A 20103-nucleotide genomic window follows, 5' to 3' on the forward strand; every position below is an offset into this window, starting at 1 on the left:
CTTTTGTTTTAAATTTTCTCACACGTTACGGCTTCAACCCTATTGCTGTGTACAATGTTCAACAAATTGATGACTAACCAATATATCAGCAGTTTGAAGCGTTCGGCCCTATCTGTAGTTACATTGATCTCTGTCCATTCAATTGCACAGCCCATAAATACACAATACACATAAAGTTTGAACCCGCGCATGTATACAGTATAATTATAACGTCAGTCCCTTGATTCTCCTACTGTGCAACATTAATGCAGCTTTGTTCCTTGTTCGATCCATAAGGCTCAGCAAAAATAGTAAAAACGCTAGACAAGCGAACTCTGTGTATGAACCCTATAGAAGTAAGAGCGACTAGCAACTATGAAGTTTCGGTCACGGTTACTTTAGGAGATATCGTCTTACGGACACTTAAAATAAAGTTTGCTTCCCGCTTCTAGACCAACTTAAAATCTAACACTTTAGGGGTATCTGGCAGTGGGAAGCAAATGACCGGCAGGGGGAGACGAGATTCCTACAGTTGTCCTGAAGAAAATAAGTTAAAAAATTTGGCTTTATGTAAATCTTTAGAACGAAAGGGACTCGATCGAACGAGCAACGATGCCGCATAAAATAGTAGAGTCAAAGTACAACCTCTGTATTGACGGTCTCGAAACCATTACAAAAATACGGAACCCTTACTTCATTAAAGGTTGTCCGCTTAAGTGAAATTGAGGCTCGCATCCGTGTTTCTTCTGTGGAATGTCAAACATCTTTGATTTCTACATACTGTGGCTTGTGAGAATGGTTTTTAAAAAGGTTGTCCTTACTAGTAGCTAATATAAATTCAATGATTTCGTCGCGTCGATCGTTCTGATTTTATACAATGCTTAAATAATAAATAGTGATTTAATAGATGTCTAAAATTCTGTTTTACTAATAAAGGAGTATTGTTTAATAATGTATATTATGTAATAATTTGTATTTTGTATGAAAATAACTTGTTTTATTGCGTCATAGTACTCATAATAATTAGAATTAAACAAACTTGATTAACCAGTGTTGGTTTGCCATACTTATTTTTTTGCTTATTTTCACAGCAGGCCATATAATGGCTGTTGCATTTGATTTTAAAGATCCAGTCAATTTTCCAATTATTATGTCTATCGATGATAGAATGGCAACTTTTAAAAATTAAAGGCTACAAAAAATATTATAGTTCCAACTTGTGTTTTCACCAGAGATGTGCGAGGATGCGTAGCGAGGTATGTTTTTGTAAAGAACCAATAGAATCGCTTCATTTACTTCGCCTCGGTCAGCTCAGCTCTGATGGAAACGGCTTAGCGGAGCTAGATTTTTGCGCATACAAAACAAGCGAGGAATGTGTGCGAGAGATGTGTTGCGACTTGCGAGAAATGTGTTTTGAGAATTGAGATGGATGTGTTGCTAGGCTTCCGTGTACTGTACCAGCTCATTTTTACAGCTCCTCTACACATCTTCGTAGGCACAGTTTCATCGCACAGCTTTGGTGGAAACACCTACACATTTTCACAGCACAGCTAGACATCCTCGCACGACACATTTCCACCGCACATCTCTGGTGGAAACGCAGCATCGGGCTGCTTTTCCACCAGAGATGTGCAAAGAAGCGTAGCGAGTGATGTGTTTGTAAAGAACCAATAGAATCGCTTCATTTACTTCCCTTCGGTCAGCTCAGCTCTGGTGGAAACGGCTTAGCGGAGCTAGATTTTTGCGCATACAAAATCCCAATATTGTATTAAAAATCATTTGTCTAGACGCATTGTCCAGGGAAAATGAAAATGGGGAATACGTTTGTATGGAAAAACAGTGTCAGCGTTTCCTCTTAAAACGTTGTAATCTTAATTCTGTTCTCTGGTTTGTTTTATTATGCTTTTCCTTATTATCAAACATAATTACAATATTTATAACATTAGTCTCGATATTTTAATAAGGTCACCTATTCCAAAGTCCAAACTGGATACGTGACATACTGGTTTCCAAAATGTTTATTACGTATTATCTTAGCGAAAGGTTAAGCTTAAACTTCCGTACGAAGTAACAATAAAATATTATAAAACTATTTTTTTTTTATGAAATAAGGGGGCAAACGAGCAAACGGGTCACCTGATGGAAAGCAACTTCCGTCGCCCATGGACACTCGCAGCATCAGAAGAGCTGCATGTGCGTTGCCGGCCTTTTAAGAGGGAATAGGGTAATAGGGGAGGGTAGGGAAGGGAAGGGAATAGGGGAGGGTAGGAAAGGGAATAGGGTAGGGGATTGGGCCTCCGGTAAACTCACTCACTCGGCGAAACACAGCGCAAGCGCTGTTTCACGCCGGTTTTCTGTGAGAACGTGGTATTTATCCAGTCGAGCCGGCCCATTCGTGCCGAACCATGGCTCTCCCACGTATAAACTTAAATTAATACGTATAAAACTTAAATTTGCAATTACTGGTTTAAAATAATTGTAAATAACGTTAACGTTATTTTTATATCGTAAAAAGCTAAAGGAGTACAAAGGCGTAAAAGTTCCGAGAAGACGTTAATATCTTTGAAAGGACCCATTAGTCACACAGATTTAATTTGCGTTCCATTTACAAGAAAATACTCAAAACAGCCTCCTCAAGGTGGAACTTGCTTCCGCCTTATAAAACTGGTACGCTCATAATATAAAGCTGATTAGATGACGACCGCAACTCCGTTGCGCCAAATCTCGTTTATCGCGCGGAAACCGTACATTTTTCCGCGACGAAAAGTATCCTATGTCCTTTCCCGGGGCTCAAACTATCTCCATGCCAAATTTCAGCAAAATAGGTTCAGCGGTTTGGGCGTGAAGAGGTAACAGACAGACAGACAGACACACTCTCGCATTTATAATATTAGTATGGAAGTATTGATATACGTATTTCTTTTCTACATTATTTAGATGACATATTAAACTAGTAGCATTTTTATTTTTTGTAACTTTGTGATATAACCACCTGTCGTTTTACTTGCTACCGATCTCAACTACCTGCACACTCCAGGTAGTTACGATATAATCATTACGAAGCTTCAAAACGTGTCAAATGTACCTTGCACAACACAATGTTTAAACAAATTATCGCAATTTGTCCGAACAACCTTCCTGCTTTTTGCCTATAAACGACCTTTGGTAATTGCGGCGCTTACAGTAATTGTTGTGGCGTTTTTTTTATTTCGTAACGACTGTGAAACCATGAGGCATGAGCCATGGTTACGTACTCGCGCAAAGAGTGGGGGCTCGCCTCTCTCAGTTCCGTGATTAGGCAACGTATCGTCACGCGGTGGAACGGGGAACGTCCTTGCAAGTACGTTCTGTCCACACACGGTGGTCGGTGACTGACGAAACGCCTGAGGCCGTCACTCGCTGACCGCATGATAGATATTTCCATATTGATGTTGACTCGCACCGCAGAAAAACAGTTTGTTTATGGAAGTGGGAAAATGGAAGATAAGAATAGCGATATTATAACCGTTACGTAGTAAATATTTAGTAATATTTGGTAGAACAAACGTTTTATATAACCGAATTATACGAATAATAATGAATCAGTACAAGTTTTATCGATATTCATGGCGTATCGATTTAACAGTCGACTACACAGGCCGGGATCAGTTTTACCAAATGCAGATTGGGTTGAATGAACCCATTCAAGGAGTTTGTCGTTCAACACGAACTACTACAGACGCATTGTGTATTTTTATTGAACAATAAATCGCTAACTGATTACTGAGCTACAATCGCTACAATGTATACAAAGTTGGCAGCTTATGCAACTTTGTAAATATTTTACTGGCGTAGTGTGCAAGTATGCGGGTACTTAGCAGTAACATACCTTTGTAATTTGTTACAAATCATTATAATATTTCAGAGCACTAGTTATTTTTTAAATTTCACATAAATTAAAAAAAAAAAGGTAGAGTCTTTGTAAACATTGAACTGGCAAGTATGCGACTGCGAGTAAGGATACTAGCTCCTTTATTTAACGTAGAGTTAAATAAAGTTGGAGTCGTTGAAAATATTCCTCGAGTTCGGTATAACTTGCGTATAATTATAGCCCGTGGTGTGGTTTCGGTTATAGTCTCTGGTTATGGTAACGTTCAACGGCCTGCCCGCGCTTGAACTCTCGTCCTCCCACACTACCGTTCAAAATTATTTTCTCTCTGATAAAGCCTTTATGACAGAGACATACGGCTTACCCTCAGAAATGACTCTGCCGGATTATATATTTATGGCTGACGGAATCGCGCTCGTGCTTTGTCCTGTAATTCACCATGCCCACGTCTCAAGATGAGAAATTAACATAATAATATTATTTGCATTTATTTTGCAGCGCATGTTGTATGATAGGTCATAGGGTGAGTGATGATCATTGATTGATAGAGTTTTTTTCCCAAGTTTTATAATTTGAGCCCGCATACTGACTTATTCATGGTGTCGAAAATTTGTGTAAAAAAACAACAAAAGATTCGGTGTTCAAAAACTCCTTAATGTTTACAAAGCTAGATTGTTAAAGGAAGACCGCAGACACATTGCAGAATGTAGAGTAACAAGTTAACAACTACCAATCTATATATATAAAAATCAATTGCTGTTCGTTAGTCTCGCTAAAACTCGAGAACGGCTGAACGGATTTATCTTATCTTGGTCTTGAATTATTCGTGGAGGTCTAGGGAAGGTTTAAAAGGTGAGAAAAATTCGAATAATTGCCGGGAAAATCCTCAAAATAGCATTTTTCTATTTCCCATACAAACGTTTTCTAAATAAAATGGAGAGTCAATTTGTAATTTATTACCGCTGCATAAAGTTCAAATTCGCGTGCGCGTTGGAGGACCTAATATCGCGTTCTGAAACTCAACAAAAGTGAAAGTGAATCGCGAACGTTAATAAATAATAATCATTAAATCTTTAAGAAACCATACCATACCATAAGAGTACCATATAAATGATTTAGTTCACAGATGTTATGTGCGAAATAATTTGGTACTCAATTTGCATTCTGCCTCATGTGTAATTCACATCCTACTAATATTATAAAGGCGAAAGTTTGTTTGGATGTATGGATGTGTGGATGTATGGATGTTTGTTACTCTTTCACGCAAAAACTACTGAACGGATTTTAATGAAACTTTACAATAATATAGCTTATACATCAGAATAACACATAGGCTACAATTTTAACCGACTTTCAAAATGGGGGAGGTGTTATGTTCGTTTTCTTATGTTCAACGATTACTCCGCCGTTTGTTAACCGATTTTCAAAATTTTTCTTTTGGTATATAGGGTATCATCCCAATTTGGTATTATATTCACAAAAGTGGTGATCTGATGAAGGATGCATAAGTAATCGAGGGAACTCCTCAAAATTTATATGGAAACATGTGGTGACTTCGGTTTCGTGAGAAGTATTCTAAGCATATGCTACCAACAAGTAAGATTTTGCACCGAGGTATACCTGGTATACCGTGGTTCGGAAGGTGCTGAGAGAACTCCTGATTCTTTATAGATACAAGTTTGGGAGTTTCGGCGTTGTTTTAAGAACGGAAAGCATATGCTACTATGCAAATTACATTCATCATCATCATCACTACCATTTTATACTTAGAATACATCGTCCCATGGTTATGACTTATGACTTATGAGCCTATAATGACCCTGTTATTGGTATTTTTCATAGTCTTTTAGATCGAGACTCGAGTTTGTCAAGCGATAATTGAAAAAAATCTATACTTAATATTGCTTGAGAGTATGTTTGCTTAAACGCGCTAATTTCAGGAACTACTGGTCCGATTTAAAAACTTATTTCAGTGTTAGATAGCTTATTTATCGAGTAAGACTATAGGCTATATAATATTATCACGCTAAGAATAATACGACCGAAAAAACTCAGGAAAATGTTGGAAAAACGGGGGAAATATTAGAAATTACGAACTACTGGAGCAATTTTTATGGCAATATTTGGCACAGATATAGAGTAAACCAAGTGAAGGGAGTAGGGACATAAGAGCTATTTTTTATGGGAAAATGTACGGTTTCCGTAAAATTCCTAATTTACGCGGGCGAAGCCGCGCGGGACAACTAGTGACAGTTATAAAAATAATTGAAAAAAGGAAGGAAGTTTTTGTATATTGTGTTTATATTGGTATATTTACGTCGAGGTATTTAAAATGATTCAACGTATTAAGTACGAGTTGTATTAAAATCTAATTACAGCGGGCGAAGTATGTGACTAGTTTGTAGCCTTGAGGTAATGGACTTAAAAGGTAACAGGCGTGGTGTACCGTGTAAAGCTATTTACGCCTTAGATGAGTTAGGCCGCTATCTAACCAGAGGGCAGTCACTGTGGGACAAGTATCGAAATACCATACTATGGAAGCGGAATAGTCTTAAATGGTTCCACTAAATGCACAACAAGGTACTTTTAGGTGGTTGTCATAACTAAGTAAACAAGGCGTACTTTTTGGTGGTTGTCATACCTAAGTCGGTTATACAATTTACGTTATAGCGACGCGACGTGTTGATGATAGTAACTATACTAACTAGAGCTTTTTGCGATCAAATGTATGCGAGTTCGTTTTACGTATAGGGCAGTATTTCGATGGGCCCAAGTTATTGGTCTCCATAACGGCTGTATAATATATTTTGTTATAAGGCGCCATACAATGACGTCACAGCTGTGGAATGTTACGCCAATTAACTGAATTAATATATGTGTTGCCTGGCTATGCTGGCATTAAAGTAGATAACATATCAAACAATTGCAGTCTACGTGGTGTTACAACTTTTCTTTTCTCTGCATCGCCATCTTAATTGACTCTACATTTCTAAGCTAATTAATTTTTTTGCGACAAACTCTATAAAACATTTTTAAAAAAGTTTGTTGCATACAAATTATGTTTCATTAAGCATAATTATATTCACCGCTGAAACAAAACATGTATTACAAAAACATTGTAAAAGAGTTATGTTTCATTTTAAAGTACTTTTGCATAATTTCCTTTGTTTACCAAAGCTTCCGTACCTCAAAACTTTTACTCATCAACGGCTATCCAAAAATGTATTTTATTACCCGTCCAAATGTTAATGACTACGAAAGCTCATCAGAAATTCACAAAGACTTTGTCTCAGTCGAGCGTTGACCTTGCGTGATGCGTCCCACCATGTCATATATTCTGTGACCATGTGTACAAGCGACGAGTGGCGAGTGGCGACGGAGCGGTTTCGATGCGCCCAACTAGGTCTATAGTACACGCCGTTAGAGTTGTAACCTTTATGCTAACGACATAAGAATCACTCGGAGGTAAATTAACTCCGAACGTATTTTTGAGTAGTGACTATACTAAATATATAGTACACTTCGTTCGGAGCGGTTATAAATAACCTTTATGCTAACGACATTAGAATCAATCTTAGATACTCAGAGGTAAATAAACTCTGAATTTAAGAAGTGAGTAGTGAGTCACATAGAGTAGCGACTGTTTAGCTGATTATACCGCGGGAGATCGGAGATAATATCGTTATTGGCTACCATGACATGGTTATAGTAAATCTAATCGTCTGTCTGCTCAAATCAATTGTTTGTTTTGATATGTATGAAGTTTTGTATACTGTAGTCTGTAGTACAAGATTATTGTTACTTCTTGTACAACAGACTACAGTTGGAGTATACAAAACTTCATACATATCAAAACAATTGATTTGGGCAGACAGACGATTAGATGAACACTGAGCTACATTTACTTTATAAAGCGTGTGATACAATTAATAGTTCTTTTAAATACATAATGTAACCTAAATCCTAATAAATTTTTGCAACATTAAAATTTGAAGCAAGCAGAATTTTTGAGCGCAGAGCGTATGTTATATTTTAAAATAAATCGGCCAAGTGCGAGTGGGACTCGCGCACCAAGGGTTCCGTACCGTTGTAGAGCAAACAAAAAATGTGATTTTTGTATGTGAGCCCCCCTTAAATATTTATTTAATTTTAATTTTATTATCAATTATTAAAGTACAAATATAATTCTAAAAAGTCTAGCTATAGCCGTTCTTGACATACAGCCTGGAGACAGTCAGTCTTAGTAATAGGATCCCATTTTTACCGTTTGGTTACGGAACCCTAAAAATGGTCGCTTAGGCTGCGTTTCCACCAGAAACCCAGAGATGTCTTGCGAGGAATGTGTTTTTAACTTAGAGTATTAATAACAGTAGTACTGTTTATTAATACTTTAAGGTTTTTAAGATCCAATAGCATCGTCGCCGCGCTGAGCGATGTCATGGCAACTGGCAAGCTCACGTCAATTAAGCGACTCTATTGGTTCTCAAAAACACATTCCTCGCAACACTTCTCTGGTGGAAATGCAGTCTTATTATGTTAAATGTATGCCACTTTTATCTAAGAACAATTCAAATGTTCTGCTCAAATGTATGTAGGCATAACAAGGCCACGATTTTCGTCATCTTATTCAACATCTTCACATTTTAGCTTCCGGCACCGATAGGGCCTTATAAACCACTTTAATGACTCATAAAATCAACATCATGTACAAATCAATGCGCAGTGAAACAATTCAGCCAAAACTTTATCGCGATACTATATAAAGCCTTATCGGTGACTGATAAGAGTGAGATAAAGTAGGTGTAGCTAATGATATGTTGCTAAAATAATGATAAAGCCTGATGGCAGAGTAGACAGAATTATAGAGTATGCCGACCTAGAACTGATGTTGAAATTTTTAAATTTGACGTATTATGACGAAAATCGTCGCTAGGGTTGTTAACTTGTTACCTACGAATTTAAAACTATGACATATTCGCTGGACGTGTTCCTCTTTGGTCGTATTGTTGTTTGTGTTTTGGCACATGCAATTAAAATTGTCAGAATCCAATTTTGAAATCTTTATTTCAAATATTTAAAAATAAATTATATCAGCCAGCGCGAGGAACATTCCGTTCATAATCCTAGTGAAACCCGACGAATTTGACAGATATTGAAACCTGTCCGTTTCTTTGCAGTCGAACTACTGGTAGTTATGTCTATTGTGCTGATGGTAAGAAAACCCAAAATAAAGCAATTTCTTTAGGAGTAATGTTAAACAAGGTGTAACAAAACTAAGTGATAATACTTTAGGGTGTACTGTATATTATGTGTTCCTTGTAGAGAGTTCACTGTGAAAGTAGCTCAAAGACCAAATTATTTTTCACTCTTGTATGGGAAAACTCGTGTGAGTTGCGAGTTGCGACGCTGCGCTGGGCGCTTGCCCATACAAATCACAAAAAAATTTTGCTCTATCAGCGCTGCTACTTTCACAGTGAACTCTATATAAGGAACACATACGCACCCTAAAGTATTATCATTTAGTTTTGTTACACCCTGTATATATAAGGTTACATATGAATGCAGCTCTAATCTCTATGTTATATTTAAGTGTAGTTAGTCCATAAAGAAGAGAATAATGTCAATTTGATTTAACATTTCTGGCTAACTTGCCTGTCAGACCAAAGAGAATATAATCACTACGTTTTATGTCAGACGTAACTTGGACGTAACTTTATACAATGTAAACAATTTTTTGCCCCACATTCGGTTCACAAAACAATGATATCGTATTACGTGTCGGTATGAAATTATTACCAATAGGTATTGTGAGAATTCGATACAATGTAATAAAACAAAATCTAATATATAAAATTCTCGTGTCACAGTTTTCGTTGCCATACTCCTCCGAAACTGCTTGACCGATTCTCATGAAATTTTGTGAGCATATTAAGTAGGTCTGAGAATCGGCCAACATCTATTTTTCATCCCAAAAAAAATATATATGGCAAAATAACGTTTGCCGGGACAGCTAGTACTTATGTATAATAAAAGAACAGAGCAATATCCATCTACTGAGATAAAATCTTCGAGATGATAGATAAGTATCGACTATCGACGCATAGATTGAGAGTTGAAATGTGGTTACTGGTTAGACACATTTGCTAACCTTGAGACGACCTCCGGTACTTGTTTCACAGTAAGTTATATGATAACAGCTATAAATAGCCCTGTTTGTACGGCGAATACGCTGAACCGAGTTATGCAGGTTGTGCATCTGCAAACGAGTAAAAACTGCACACATGCACGACATAAATAATACACATTCGTGGCCATACGCACACAAATGCCCTTACGATGCACGTATAATACTCGTTGGAATTCCTGCGAAAAATCTCGACATATCTTTATACGCGGCTAAGCCTCCCAAGGTTTAAACTTTAAAGTCATATTGTTTTTTTAGATTTTACCCATGTCACATGTTTCTCTATTATCAACCATTTTTTGTTTCTCTATCTCAAATGTGATAAGTACGTAAAGAGTCAGTGGAATAAACATTGTACTGTAATCCATACTAATATTATAAATGCGAAAGTATCTCTGTCTGTCTGCCTGTCTTGCTTTCACGCCAAAACTACTGAACCGATTGCAATGAAATTTTGTACACAGTTATTCTAGAGTCTGAGAAAGGACATAGGCTACATTTTGATGTGGGAAAATATCTTATTTCCATGAAAATATCGATGAAAATGAATTTGCATTGCGCGTGGCCAGCGCTCATCCCGGGGGTCCTGGGTTCGAGTCCCGCAGGCGGAACAAAAAGTTTTCAATGTTCCTGGGTCTTGGATGTGTATTAAAATAAAATTTCAAAAATCTTAAACATATTTTATGTATAATACTAGCTGTTGCCCGCGACTTCGTCCGCGTGGACTTCAGTTTATAGCGCGCGATGTCAACAAAATTGGTGTCAAAAGCTTTTATAAAAAAAACCCTGGTACCCCTTAAATCAATACAGCTGTGCAGTGTGCACACAATAAGTATTTCATTTTTTATATTAAACTTTATATTTTATGCCAAATTTTAAAGCTTATTTAGCCCTCCAATTACACAACTTTACCCATAAACTATTTATAGTTGATAGATTTAAGGTTACGTTACTGCACAGATAAAGTACTGAGTTATTTAATACCGTAGAATAGATATAACAATCGAAAAAAATCGAAACTTAAATGTAAGATGATACCACGTCTTATAGAAAGACTTTTGAGCAAGCGTCAGCGCGATGTAGAAGACGCACGGCGCCATCTATTATGAATTGTTGGAACTAACTTAATTTGAACAAATTTACGCATTTTCACCCCCTTACAACCCTTTTTTCCAGTAAAAAAGTAGCCTATGTCCTTTCTCAGGCTTTAGACTATCTGTATACAAAATTTCATTACAATCGGTTCGGTAGTTTTGGCGTTTGGCGTGAAAGCGAGACTGACAGACAGACAGAGATACTTTTGGCGTTTGGCGTGAAAGCGAGACTGACAGATAGACAGACAGACAGACAGACAGACAGACAGACAGAGATACTTTCGCATTTATAATATTAGTATAGATTATGTGCACACTGCACAGCTGTTTTTGGGTATTTTGATTAATTAAGGGCCGCGCTACACCGGAATGGCAGCGGCGAGGCGAGCACTTTCAGCGCTGCCATTCCGGTGTAGCGCGGCCCTAAGAGGGGTACCACTTACCAGGGTTTTAAAAAGTTTTTAAATTTGACACACATTTTGTTGACACCGCGCGCTATAAACTAAAGTCCACGCGGACGAAGTCGCGGGCAACAGCTAGTTGTAATATATTTTTTGACGATGACGATGCATCATTACTAAAGTTCTTCAGAACTTCCGTAAACAAATGTTCCACGCATACTATACAAAACTAATTCTAGTTACAATGCACTATAAAATTATAGTATGTAATTGCCAGGAACTAGTTTGTGTAGGAAAGTTCCATGCACAAGCAATTGACAATTGAATTAAGTACAAAAGGCTGGATATAATTTATTGACCCTTTGTTAAACGTGTGGGAGAGCTATCTCAAATAGGACACTTCGCTGTGCCTAATGCAATTGTCTCTACCAAGTCAAAGTTCAAATGCACATACAAACATATTTACAAAACATTGAGGAATATCTTGTATGTTTATACAGTGTTCTATTACTATCACGTTATAAGTTTAATGTATCTAATGGTGTTTCTTAAAAAAACAAGAGAATCTATAGATTTTGTATAAATGTCAAAGTGTCTGTTTTGTGTAAGTTCCTTGCTGATAAAATTAATAACTTCTACACGGAGAATAATTACTATACAAGTCTTGTATTTGACTGTTCCATAGAAAAGTCACATGACAAAGGCTGCAGACCTTAACGTGTGGTTATCATAGATAATACATATATATACTGAGAGTGGTTATCCGCTGTGTTTTTATAAGCATGGGGGCTAAAGACTGAAGTCTGCCCCTGGGACTTCATGTCCCAGTACTACTAATACAGAGAAGAACATGGTGTATTTTCTCCATTATTGGTGCAAACTGCAAATTAATAAAACAACGTTAGCTTCTTGGCCAAAACAAACATACACATTTTAATTAGCAGCTCATACTAAAGTACTCTATCTTTTGTTCAGCAGGTATCATCGGAGAGCGAGATGAGCGAGCGCGAGCGATACCGCTCTCCCCCTCAGCCGGAGCCGCCGCCGCACCGCGTGCGCGCTGCAGACCTGTACCCCCGCCTGCGGGCGCACTACGACGAGCCCGCCATAGAGCCGGGATTCACGCCCATCTGCGGGGAGTTCATACAGGTAAAATTACCGGACATACTGAACCATAGTTTCGCCACATTAAAGCATCATTTTTTATACATACTACGGACCTTTCTGTCTAGCTCTAACATTGAAAGAGGAGAAATAAAGCTAAGCGAGCATAAAGCACTCAGTTTTATAGGCGCTTAGAGCTCTTACAGAGCTCGCAGAATGGGCATCCGGAGAACCTTTTACTTAACAAACCCTTAACTGCATATCGCGGCAACGACTGCTGTCGGCTGCTGTTGACACGCTCCGGCGTCTTAACGGCAGACGTTGATTTCAATCAATGACAAAGTATATTGTTTATAAGGGGGGTATTACATTATCATTTATATTGGATCATTTATATGATCAAATATGTATAGGATCCAATATATATGATCATTTAATCATATCTGCATATTACATTATCATATTTCATTGATCCTATTGATATTGTACGTCATATGTGGTTTCAATAGCCAATGGAGAGCGCTAACGCTGATAGGTATTGCTCATATATATTAACCTCAGGGTTACTAGATCTCAGAGAATTCGATTTGTCAAAAGACATCGTCATTTTTAATATGGCTTGTTTTTTGTTATTTCAGCAAGATTATCCAAGTATATAATTAGAAAAAAAATTACATTACATTATTTGAAACATATTAACGAACAAGGAATTAAAAACTCTTTTTTATATTAAATAACTGGCAACACCTATTTCTATGACCGTATTGGATCCAATCTCTCAGCAAATGTCAAAAATCTATGATCAAGGAAGAAATGAATCATATGTCTATATTACATTATCCAATATCATTGACTCAATGATCTCGGATCCGATATATATGATAATCTAATATCCCCCTAAGAGATCTTAGTGATAAATTTGACCAAAATCACTAATTTCTATGACACGCCTAATTCGAAACTAAAGCAACAGCTTGATAAAACTTTGAGGTAAATAGAGTACAGTTATACAATAAATTATATTCAATAAATTGTAGTATTAAGTAACAGTCGTGACTGCGTGTAGAAGTAGAATAAATCTTAGTTTTAATTAGTAGTTAATCAATATTAATTAAAGTGAACAATATCGCTGTTTGCTATGTATAAGGCACAAGTTCGCCGCGGGTCGAGTTGAACGCACCAATGACGTTGACACGGCATAGATACGCCGGGGATTGTAGGAAATAGATAATGGCTGATGTAGTATGTTATATAACCGTAGCGACCGACCGTAAACAAATAAACGTTGGGTCCATGGGATCAAAGAGCGCCACCTGCCAGTCACGTGCACGCTGCAGTTCGTAAATTCTTCAGATGTAGAGCAGAAAATATTACAATAGGCATAGTAAATTGCAATATGCTAATAAAGTTGATGGCCCATTATTTTGCTACTTTTTTAACTATAGATCCAGAAAGAATAGGTGGCAACACATTTCAAGTAAACAGACTGGTAGTAACTGGCAACACAAATGTCAAGTAAATATCAGTCGCCAGTCCGAAACTTGTAGTTGTACAGTACAAGTTTCGGAATGGCGATATTTTAAAACACCTTTCTTTTACACGTAGGGAACGTGTGAAAGAAAGGTGTTTCAAAAACTTAAAGAAGAGAGAGTAAAGCATTTGCATAACTTACTGTGTAAAGTGGAAATGACAACCTTTATATTGTGACACAATCTGCACTTTTGTTTCTTGGACACAGTATTCTCATAATAAAATTCTTATAATTAAGAACTGAAAAGGCAGAACCTTTGCAATATGTGCCAGTTATTTAATAGTACTTTTTATCTTTCCAGTGGGTCGGCCGAACATCAGATGGCGGGTCGATCGCCATGTCGAACTACCGTCTGCATCTCCAGCCGAAGCGGCGCGGCACTGCCGGCGCGTCTCTGCCGCTGCGGTTGATAGACGCTCTCGAGATCAGGGAACTGCTCACACTCATCGTGCTCTGCAAACACGGGAGACAGCTCAAGTAATAGTCCTCGAATCTCGAATTAGTCGAAGCGTTCGATTGTTAAATTTTAAAACATTGGCGAGAAGGAACCAGAATGCTTTGGCTAAATTCAAATAAAAAGTCCAGGTTTTCCTGTTTAAAATATAACGGCGACATTTTAAATTTTTTACAAAAAAATTACAAAATATGATGTATTCGAGGCTTAGAAGGATAGTCACATTGTATATTATACCTTCTTATTTGTGTCAAAGTTTATCCTAAATTTTTTTTCAGATGCACATTCACAACTGGTGAGCAGTGTTTGGAGTGGTGGAGGCGGCTCAACACGGCCATAATACCTGTGACCTCGGCTCAGGAGACCTTCGCAGCTGCCTACGCCGCCTGGGCCAAGGAGCAGCCCCCGTCCTCCGTACATAGAGCCCTCATTAGGGCTTCGCTGGCACCGCAGCCCCATTGGTTCCAGTCTGAGGTTGGTAACAGTTAATAATATCGTACCTAATAGTACTACACAGTAATGTTATAAAAGCAGAGGTTTGTAATATGTTTGTTGTTTCTTCACGCAAAAACGAATGACGGGATTTCATGGCATGGTGGTGTTTAGACTCTGGATTAACACATAGACTACTTTTTATCAAAAGTACAGTGATCTCGCAATAAGTAGGCGTTACCCGCATCTCTGCCGCGCGTCAAAGCTACGTTTTTTGTTATTAGTTTGGCTTTGACTAATGTTAAAAACAATATAATATTATTCCAAGTGGGTGAAAACCTTCATTCGAAAAACGCACCATAGTATCTTGATTGATTGAAAAATTTGCAATAAGCATTGTGCATAATATAATCATTTATATCTAAAGCCCCGAAATAGTAATTTACCTTCTTCCTTCTTCGACAAGAAAGGCCGTTGCTTTTATGATTTAAAACAATTGTACTCTTTTCGACAGTTCGACCGTCTTGGCTTCAACGCGAAGGGTCCGTGGCGCATCACGGTGGCTAACGCGGACTACAAGCTGTGCCCCTCCTACCCCCAGCTGCTCATAGTACCCGCCTCTATCTGCGACGAGGACCTCGACTCCGTTGCACGGTAATACACTCCTGCTTTTTAACTACGACATAGCCTAAAGAAAGGTATTCTGTGTATATTCTAACTTCTACCGTAGCGCCAAAAGTCGCTTTCATCAGTCTCGAATCGTAAACAAAGCCACCGGAAATATTTAATTTTTGGAATACCTGAAAAGGCTTACAGACGAAATATTTCAATGGCAGAAATAAATAGATAGATAGATAACTCTTTATTGCTCACAAATTGGTACTATAACTAGTTCGACTAACTTAACATGTTTACAGTAAAATGTGGGCAAAGGTATAAAATACACATTTCTTTTTAATATACTGATAATGTTCGACTGATCTAATAAACGTTTATTAATTTATTATTATCGTAGATAAAATCCACACGTAGCGGCTCTAAGACCGCCTTTTTTATCACCAAACTACAATGGAATGTTCTGGTATTGCAGATTCCGCGCGATGCGTCGCATGCCGGCGGTGGTGTGGCGTCACCGCGGCACGGGCGCCGTGATCGCGCGCTCGTCGCAGCCCGAGGTAGGCTGGCTCGGCTGGCGGTCCAGCGAGGACGAGCGCCTGCTGGCCGCCTACGTCGCCGCCTGCAACGCCGACAGACCGCATCCCAACAAAGTGAGTAAACATTTCAAATTAAGTATTTTTTTCTGAAATATAGATTAATAACACACAATAACGTAGTGTTTGTGCAGAATCGTAGCACAACGAATTATACGTAAGTATAATGTAGATTGTAGGTTATGATAATTAATTAAAAACTTTTAGGGCCTGTTTCACCACTTCCTGATAAGGCTATCCACCAATTAACTTGACAGATTAAGTTTGGAGAATCTGTCAAAAAAGCTGTGAATAGCCTATTAGGCACTTTATCAGAAAGTGATGAAACAGGTCTTAGGATTTTAAATTTCAATACAATAGAAAAGAAACTACAAGCTGTTGTTTAAAATTTGGGAGCGTTCAACTATTACGTAATGCAGTTTATGTGGGAGGAGAGGGTTGAAGTACCTCTATAACGTTTCGTTCGTAAAAAATTCGTTAGAAAAACAGTGAAAAATACGCAACGTTTCAAATAACAAGGAGGGGCAAAAATGCATAGGGGTCTAAAACAAGTAAAAAATGCGTTACGTAATACTTCTACGCTGCATTCATAAATAAATATTACCCATTTCTTTTACAAATTCCTAATATTAATCAACATTCGTAATTAAATCACATCTCATTGTCCACAGCAACTGAAACTCTTAATCGTTGACGCACGTTCGTACGCCACTGCGGTGACGAACCGCGCGCGCGGCGGCGGCTGCGAGTGCCAGCAGTACTACCCGGCCGCCGACATACAGTTCATGAGCCTGCCCAACATACACCACGTGAGGAAGAGCTTCGCCATGATACGAGCGTTGCTGGCCGAGCCTAGTGACCAGCCCAAGTGAGTACCCACTTAATTTTTTTTTTCTTTTTTTGCCTAAGTTTCGTTTAGTGCGACACTGATGTGGACGTAGACCGGCCGTGGCAGACGTGGAATGAAGAAGTATCCGCGTCACACAGGCCACAGCTTCGCATTTCATAAAAACGGGCCTATAAAATTGTGGTTTAGTGTTAAAACCCTCACTCAAAAAAAAAGATCGAAAAACAAAATAGTGGCTCTCTAGAGTTTTAACAGAGCTTTGCTTTATACACATGTCTTTCAAAAACGATAAGATTTGCGGCAACGCGCGACAATACAGAGTTACAGACCTTTGACAGAAAATTGTATTTATTTATATATCTTTGTTTTTGACACTGTGTGTGTATTTTGTTGTATGAGCAAATAAATGATGTATTATTTTATTAATAATTAAACTATCTCTTTGTTTTTCTAGTTGGCACAGCGGCGTGGAGCGCACGCTGTGGCTGCAGTACCTGTCGGGCGTGTGTCGCGCGGCGGCAACTGTGGCGCGCGCGGTGCTCGCGGCCCGCCCCGTGCTCGTGCACTGCTCCGACGGCTGGGACCGCACGCCGCAGGTGGTCGCCTCCGCGCAGCTGCTGCTCGACCCCTACTACCGCACCGTGCAGGTATGTTAGCACGGTATACTGTCACTATACTGACAGTTGGCACAGCGGCTTGGAGCGCACGCTGTGGCTGCAGTACCTGTCGGGCGTGTGTCGCGCGGTGGCGCAACTAAAAAACCGCGCATTTATTTTACTTCGATAATGTAAACATTTTACATTGCAATAAATTTTACTTAGGACGCGAATTTAAAGTTAAAAAAAAACAACTTTAATCAAAAAAATATCCTTTTCCAGGGTTTCCGTGTGCTGATCGAGCGCGAGTGGCTAGACTTCGGTCACAAGTTCGGCGACAGGTGCGGGCACATGTTCGGCGCGGAGGACACCAACGAGCGGTCGCCGATATTCCTACAGTGGCTGCACGTGGTCTACCAGCTGATGACGCAGTACCCGTGCAGCTTCGAGTTCAATGAGGCGTATTTGGTAAATATTTTGTTATTTAAACGTTATTTAACATGTCTTTTTCGCTCTTTTCCCTGTTACTAATAAAGATTACGCAGCGAATAAACTATTCAAGCTCCGCTGTCTTCGCTATGTCTATATAACTTTGTAAAATATGACTTCATATAGTTTCTAAATCCGTAAGCGGAGCACGTAAAATATGATTTAGTTTAAACGTATGTTGTGAAGTTGAATTTTGTTGTAGGTATTGCGTTATGTTGGCTGTTAGTAATTATTCTTTGTTTTTTAGGGTTCCGTACCCATAGCTGGGCACCGTTAATCAAATAGTTAACTTCGTTAAACGTTAATCCGTTAAAAAAAATGTTAGCTTCGTTAAACGTTAAAGCGTTACATTTCGGACATATTAACGCAAGTTAACGTTAATCGTTAATCCGTTAATGTGTTATATGGTATTGTAACTTATATCATTGCGTTAGTGGACATACAAAACCTGTTGGTTTAAGGGTTTGAAAATTAACATGTTAGGGACAAAACAAAATACTTCTATAATTATTGTATTCCATCTAACTAAATTATACTGCACTCTTCTTTATCAACATGCAAATGATTTATAATAACAATAAGCACCGGCGCTGAGTAATGAAATGATAAAACAAAACAAATCTCTTCTCACTCGCACGCTGCTGAAAATGTATCTAGTATTGTTTTTGTTTCACTCGCTGCTGCATGCCGTGCCGCGCCGTTGTGCTGCCCGCCCGGTACTTGTCATTTTATACTAACTGTCTGAACCTGTTTTCGCGCCGCGCCGACTAACGGACTTCTGCATATTAACGGAAGTTAACGAGTCCGTTAATATTTTTAAAAGTTAATCCGTTAATCAAAATGTTAACTTCGTTAATTAACGATTAATGGATTAACAAGTTAATGCCCAGCTATGTCCGTACCCAAAGGGTAAAAACGGGACCCTATTACTAAGACTTCGTCGTCTGTCCGTCTGCCTGTCCGTTCTGTCTGTCTCCAGGCTGTATCTCAAGAACCGCTATAGCTAGACTTCTGAAATTTTCACAGATTGTGTATATCTGTTGCCGCTATAACAACAAATACTGAAAACAAAATAAAATTAATATTTAAGGGGGCTCCCAAACAACAAACGTGATTTTTTCGGCCTTTTTCGCTCTATATCAATAATGGCAAAAGGTAGGCTCTTAAATTTTTCACACATTATCCTACTTCCTACTAATATTATAAAGGCGAAAGTTTGTTTGGATGTATGGATGTGTGGATGTGTGGATGTATGGATGTTTGTTACTCTTTCACGCAAAAACTACTGAACGGATTTTAATGAAACTTTACAATAATATAGCTTATACATCAGAATAACACATAGGCTACAATTTTAACCGACTTTCAAAATATGGGAGGTGTTATGTTCGTTTTCTTATATTCAACGATTACTCCGCCGTTTGTTGACCGATTTTCAAAATTTTTCTTTTGGTATATAGGGTAACATCCCAATTTGGTATTATATTCACAAAAGTGGTGATCTGATGAAGGATCCATAAGTAATCGAGGGAACTCCTCAAAACTTATAGGGAAACATGTGGTGACTTCGGTTTCGTGAGAAGTATTCTAAGCATATGCTACCAACAAGTAATATTTTGTACAGAGATATACCTGGTATACCGTGGTTCGGAAGGTGCTGAGAGAACTCCTGATTCCTTATAGATACAAGTTTGGAGGTTCAGGGTTGTTTTAAGAACAAAAAGCATATGCTACTATGCAAATTACATTCATCATCATCATCATCACTACCATATTATACCATTTCATAGTCTTTTAGATCGAGACTCAAGTTTGTGAAGCGATAATTAAAAAAAATCTATACCTATCTAATATTATAAACCTGAAGAGTATGTTTGCTTGAACGCGTCAATCTCAGGAACTACAGGTCCGAT

The 20103-nt window shown here is 38.3% G+C and overlaps 1 protein-coding gene across 5 annotated transcripts in view; it reads left to right on the plus strand.

Annotated features, from left to right (window-relative positions):
• The window catches only part of LOC121728363 (myotubularin-related protein 4), a 58955-nt gene that overhangs the window by 28291 nt on the left and 10561 nt on the right, over positions 1 to 20103 (plus strand). For 3 of the 5 annotated variants that reach the window (XM_042116526.1, XM_042116523.1, XM_042116525.1), the window contains 8 exons: positions 12502 to 12675; positions 14463 to 14638; positions 14894 to 15089; positions 15562 to 15701; positions 16138 to 16315; positions 16930 to 17126; positions 17560 to 17752; positions 17984 to 18169. In XM_042116526.1, coding sequence (XP_041972460.1) covers positions 12523 to 12675; positions 14463 to 14638; positions 14894 to 15089; positions 15562 to 15701; positions 16138 to 16315; positions 16930 to 17126; positions 17560 to 17752; positions 17984 to 18169 — 1419 coding nt within the window. In that variant the 5' untranslated portion in view covers positions 12502 to 12522. The remainder of the gene's footprint in view (positions 1 to 12501; positions 12676 to 14462; positions 14639 to 14893; positions 15090 to 15561; positions 15702 to 16137; positions 16316 to 16929; positions 17127 to 17559; positions 17753 to 17983; positions 18170 to 20103) is intronic. The other 2 variants (XM_042116528.1, XM_042116524.1) reach the window with 1 other exon arrangement.

This window comes from Aricia agestis, chromosome 6 (assembly GCF_905147365.1).
Source record: "Aricia agestis chromosome 6, ilAriAges1.1, whole genome shotgun sequence".
NCBI classification, from domain to species: Eukaryota; Metazoa; Arthropoda; class Insecta; order Lepidoptera; family Lycaenidae; genus Aricia; species Aricia agestis.